We start from the raw sequence: 6,000 nt of genomic DNA, 5'->3' as shown, positions 1-6,000 counted from the left end.
ATCATTCTTTTTCTGTGCCTGCCCTCCTCTCTTCCTATTTCTCCCATCTTTCCTGTCACTACTTAATGCTTTTCTTTCCGTTACAGGTGGCTTTACATTGAGTGACAAGCCAAATGGTTTCCTGTAAGCCAAGAAACCATTTACAACGCTGGGTGGTAACCATATAACCAAACCATACGTGCTCCCTACGTGTCAGGTGGGTTGGTGGAGAGTTAGTGCCCCTCCCTGTAAAACAAATAACTCAGGGTCAAATGGCCACCCCATACGGGATTATGGCGTCTGGCAATAGATAGATAGATAGATAGACTATTACATTACATATAACATGACCTTTTAAGAAATTAGGATGAATTAGAAAAATTATGCATAATCCTAACCAAATGAAATACCAAATTATTAATATAAAATCTGTAATGCTTACTAGCTGGTAACTTTGGTCGACCCATTCACTGTACTGTACGGTATGTTCGGAGTTCATAGGAGACGTTAGTGTTTGATTAGGAGCCTCAGTTTGCGGTGTAGCGCAGCAGCTTTTGCTGTCACATTAGTCAATATCTATCTGTCTATATATATTTGTCTATCTGTATATCTATCCATATCTATATCTATCTATCTGTATATCTATCTATATCTATATCTATCTGTCTATCTATCTATCTATATATAGACACACACACAGACAAACACACACACACACACACACACACACACACACACACACACACACACACACACACACACATACACACACACATGCGCGCGCGTGTGTGCTTCCCGCTTTTAGCCCCAATAAATCTGGTCAGCCTAGGAAAGAGGTAAAGAAAGTTAGACAGAGTGCCAAAGAAGTTAGCGGGAGAGTGAAATATAAAAATGGTTTATTACTAGTGGAGAAGGGAGAAAGGGTGAGCAGATGGAGAGAACACTTTAAGGAATTGTTGAACATAGAGAATGAAAGTAATGCAAGTATAAGTGGGTGGGGAATGGCTTGGAGAAGGAGTGATGTGAGAAGAGAGGAAGAAATCAGTAGGATTTCTTGGTTAGTAGGCGACATGATTGCATTGTTTGTTTCCATGTTTTCCTTAAAAAACAGTGCACTAGTATATGTACATTATATTTCACGTGATTTGTGAATGATTCTTCAGATGTTTTCTTTACAAACAACAAACTAAACAGTTACACGATCCTTATAAAACTATCACTTACTGGTTACTACTAATTTATTTTACTTTGCTCTTATTTTGCTTAGTACTGTCCAAGGCTGTGGGGATGAGCTTGTCTTTTGTATGTACGTATGTTTATTTTATTGTTGCTAACTATATCATGCTGTGTACTTACAGGCAGCAGTAGAGACAGTGATCAAATATTATTTCTCAAAATTGACTGTGTTATAAGTATAACTAGGAAATGTGAGAAACTCATGAAATATAAATCAGAAAAAAGTAAGGAGACACTAACAATCATTTGTCATTGAAAAAGGCAGCAATTACTGCACATGTATGTCCGCCTGGTAACAAGTAAATGCATGGTACATTTATAAAAGGCTACAGAAACAACCTTAGAAACCTAAAATCATAAATTTGTATTTATTTTCCCTCAGTCAGACACTGTAACACCCAGAAAATCAATAAATATTGAGACACACAATGCAGCAGTCTCTTGCTTGCCTGTGAGCGGCAGCTATGTGCATAGGCGGAAGGCAGGGGGTGGGGGATTGGAGGGAGAGTGGAGGGTGAAGGGTGGGAGGTAGAGGGGTGGGGGATTGGTGGGAGGTAGGAGAGTGGAGTAAGTAGGGGGTGGGGGGTTGGAGGGAGAGTGGAGGGTGGGAAGTATAGGGGTGAAGGATCAGTGGGAGGAAGGGGGATATGAAAGGGATGAGGGAGGTGAAAGAGAGAGAGGGGTCAATTGGGGGGTGTACTATGTATCCTCCAGAGCATTAAAAATATATTGCAAACAATATTCTTTTGCTAAATGAACTGTCTGATACCAAAATAGTAAAAAATATTGCCAGGTCAACAGTAAAATAAAACCAATAAGTGAAACCCAACCACCCACCATGATTAGCTCTTTCCAGACTGTGTAAACTAAAATGTGATCTGCACATGCCTGGTAGAAGCAGAGGGATCTGAGGAGTGGCTCATATCCTTATTTCATTCACCAGCCTCACTCAACTGTTTTCATTCATGCCTAAATATGCTGCCACGAGAGTGGCTAGGAGAGCCCTACCGAGAAAGCCACTATATTGGCCAGGAGACCTGAAAGGGTTAAATTGCCATAAACTATAGATCATTATAATGGTAATTTATTGTTGTTTTGCATGGTTGAAACCAGATTTATATATCTTTATTAGTTTTTATAAGCCAAACGTTTTTCTGTGGCAAGGTGTAAAAATTTTGGTGTTCCTTAATTCAATTTGTCATTTTGACTTTTTCAGTGGTAGGTGGTGGTGACCATCATCCACTCACTTGATGCAGTGCTGCCTACTTCTTACTTACCCTTTATCATTCTTTTTCTGTGCCTGCTCTCCTCTCTTCCTATTTCTCTCATCTTTCCTGTCACTTCTTATTGCTTTTCTTCCTTACAGGTGGCTTTGCATTGAGTGACAAGCCAAATGGTTTCCTGTAAGCCAAGAAACCATATACAACGCTGGGTGGTAACCATATAACCAAACCATACGAGCTCCCTGCGTGTCAACAAGTGGGTTGGTGGAGGGTTAGTGCCCCTCCCCGTAAAACAAATAACTCAAAGTCAAATGGCCACCCCTTACGGGATTATGGCGTCCGGCAATAGATAGATAGATAGATTTTGACTTTTTATTTTCTTTGTTCCTTTTTTGAACATACTACAATAAAATATAACCATTCAGCTTGAAATTAACGCTACAGTCAGCATCCTGTCATAAAAAGTATATTTACTCTGACCAGTCAAAGAAAAAAGATCTCGAAGCAAAGATGCAGCTGAGAATTATTAAAAACTTGTGCTTCTTTTTCCTTTTGCTTTACCATGCAGTAAAATGCAGAAATAACCATTATCTGTATATCATTGTAAAGGTAATTTATTGTAGTTTTGCTTGGCTTAAACCACATTTATATATCTTTTTTTTTTTTTTTTTCTGAATATTATTCTATGACAAAGTAGAATATTTTTTGTTCACCTAATTTCAGCTTGTCATTCTGACTTTTCATTTTCTTTGTTTTCCTTTTTTGAACATACTGTGATAAAGTACAACTATTCAGCATTAAAATGACACCAAAACCAATGTTCTCTCATGAGATGTATTTACACAGAGTGATCAAAGAAATATATCTTGGCACGAAAATGTGGGTCAGCACTAGAGCAGCAGACTCTAGCACAGACATAATCTGCCTGGCCCAGAGACCTGATAGTGTTAATAGTACTCATGCATACAGAGTACTGGTATAAGATTAAATAAATAAATAAAATGCTTAATGAAACTGTATTTGGTGTAGGAACATGCTCATTGGACCATTGAACTTTTTCTGTTATCTCAGATATTTTCACCAAGAAATGCATGTCATTATCTTTGGGTTTAGAGCCACTGACCTTTGTATAGTGAGGTTCCTCTACCTTAATGTACTTGTATATGAGGTTAAGTATAAAGTGAGGTATATTATGTGTGAGGTGAGTAGTGAGAGAGCTGGTGGGTAGTGGATAGGTAATGTACAGAGCAGTTAGATCTATGTCAGGTGAAAGCAGGCTGGCTCTAGTGCTACGGTATATGTTTAGTTGGTAAACCACAGAGTGAAATGTGCCTTCTTTGAGGTGAGTGGTGAGAGAGCAGGTGGGCAGTGGATAGGTAATGTAGGGTACAAGGCAGGCAGCAGCAAGTGCAGCAGAAGAGCTGCATAGACTCTGCTGAGCCCAGCTGTAAGGTAATGGTTGTGTTATGACATGACTCAGATCTTCATCCTGTCCCTCTTGGTTGTGTGTACATAAAGTTCTGTACAGTGTTATCAGGTTCACAGAGATGCTGATCTAATGGCAGCTCTTGTCCCATGTCCACAGCCAGAGGAAGATAAGTGAAACAGACACATCAACAGTGTGGTCATCAGGGAGCAGCCTGAGTAATAAGTGCTAAGTGTAAATCAGATCAGTGAAACAGACACATCACCAGTGTGGTCATCAAGAAGCTGCCTGAGCAATAAATGCTGAGTATAGACAGGAATGAGATCATCCCATGAGTTGCTTGAGGACATACTAGAAGAGGCAATGCAACGATTCAGACAGTTTTCTCCACTACACTATGTTATTATCAAATAATTTTAGAAAATATTTATTATTTGATATGTGGCAAAAGTTGAACCTGGATCACTTAACATTTGTAGAATCAAAAGTACATAACGTTATTCTATAAGGGTTGTTAAAACACTGCTGTAATTCTATAGTGCACATTCATACCATACTTTGAGTGATTATGATCTTTAGCATACTGTAAGGTTGTGACCTGTGTGTCAGTACATATTGTTCTGTAGTTGTGAGGTACCTATTGACAGGTATTGTTCTGCAATAATGATAAAAGAGTTGACTATTAGTGTTCAGTACTAATGGGAACACATTTCACATAAAGGTTCTTGGGTGGGTGAGTGGCTGGATCGGTGGGTGGTCCATACTAGTGGCAAGAAGTAAGGTTAGCAGTTGGGTGGAGCAGAGTGGAGTACTGATTACTTTGACTGGCATGAAGGACTCAGAGGGATGATGTAATGGAGGTGGTTAAGGAGGAACCAAGTGTGATATTAGAGTGTGAGGCAAGTGAGGAAACGGGCATTGTTAATGAAGAACTGGATGTGAAAGAGTGTGAGGCAAGTGAGGAAATAGGCATTGTTAAGGAAGAACTGGATGTGGAAAAGTGTGGAGTGAGTGAGGAAATGGGTGTAGTCAAGAAAGAACTGAATGTGGAAGAGTGTGAAGTGAGTGAGGATGTGTTCATCAGTGAGAATGATATTGGTCTTGACACAGTCACCCTGTCAGCTGAAGCTGAGAAGTTCAGATGTTTGGAGTGTGGTAAACAATACATCTGTAAGAGCCACCTTGACCGACACTTGTTAATGCATTCAGGAGTGAAGTACAAGTGTGATGAATGTGGAAAGATGTTCTCTTATAAAAGTGGCCTCAGCAGACACTTACTCATTCATTCAGAAACAGTGAAATTCAGCTGTGATCAATGTGGGAAGCTGTTTACATATAAAAGTGACCTCACCAGACACCTACTGATTCATTCAGGAGTGAAGAAGTTCATGTGTGATGAGTGTGGAAAGTTGTTTGCACATAAAAGTGACCTAACAACCCACAAGCTGATTCATTCAGGAGTGAAGAGGTTCAAGTGTGAAGAATGTGGTAAACTATTCAGCGTAAAAAGTAACCTCAGCCAGCACCTGCTCATTCATTCAGGAGTGAAGAAGTTCAAGTGTGATGAATGTGATAAACGGTTTAGCCTGAAATCTCATCTTAAACAGCACTTAGCCATTCACTCAAGAGTAAACAAGTTCGAGTGTACTGAATGTGGCAAACTGTTTTGTCAGAAGAGTAGCCTCACCCAGCACTTTCTAATTCATTCAGGAGTGAGGAAATTCCAGTGTGATGTATGTGGTCAGCTGTTTAGTCAGAAATCCCATCTCACACAGCACTTACATACTCATTCCGGAAAGAAGTTCAAGTGTAATGAATGTGGTAAACTGTTTAATTATAAAAGTGATGTCACCAAGCACCAGCTAATTCATTCAGGAGTGAAGAACTTCAAATGTGATGAATGTGGTCAGCTGTTCACTCAGAAATGTCATCTGGCACAGCACCTGGATGTTCATTCTGGAGTGAAGAAGTTCAAGTGTGACCATTGTGGCAAACTGTTTAGAACTAAATACGAGATAGCCAGGCACGTCGCCATTCACTGAGATGTTTAGAACTAAATACGAGATAGTCAGGCATGTTGCTATTTGCAGAGATGTGCAGGACTAGCCAGGTGTGCAGCCATTCACCGAAAAGTAT

General features: G+C 39.8%; 1 protein-coding gene across 1 annotated transcript; it reads left to right on the top strand.

Moving 5' to 3' along the window:
• The first annotated feature begins 4,329 nt into the window (after positions 1-4,329).
• LOC145400282 (uncharacterized) lies at positions 4,330-5,906 on the top strand. The gene has a single exon (XM_080272840.1). It carries the CDS (start codon positions 4,719-4,721, stop codon positions 5,904-5,906), a length of 1,188 nt encoding a protein of 395 aa, XP_080128966.1. The 5' UTR covers positions 4,330-4,718.
• Positions 5,907-6,000: the final 94 nt, after the last annotated feature.

The sequence above is a fragment of the Coenobita brevimanus genome, chromosome 51 (genome assembly GCF_032717465.1).
Source record: "Coenobita brevimanus isolate Jiangsu-jjx chromosome 51, ASM3271746v2, whole genome shotgun sequence".
NCBI classification, from domain to species: Eukaryota; Metazoa; Arthropoda; class Malacostraca; order Decapoda; family Coenobitidae; genus Coenobita; species Coenobita brevimanus.
This window is presented reverse-complemented; position numbering and strand designations above follow the sequence as displayed.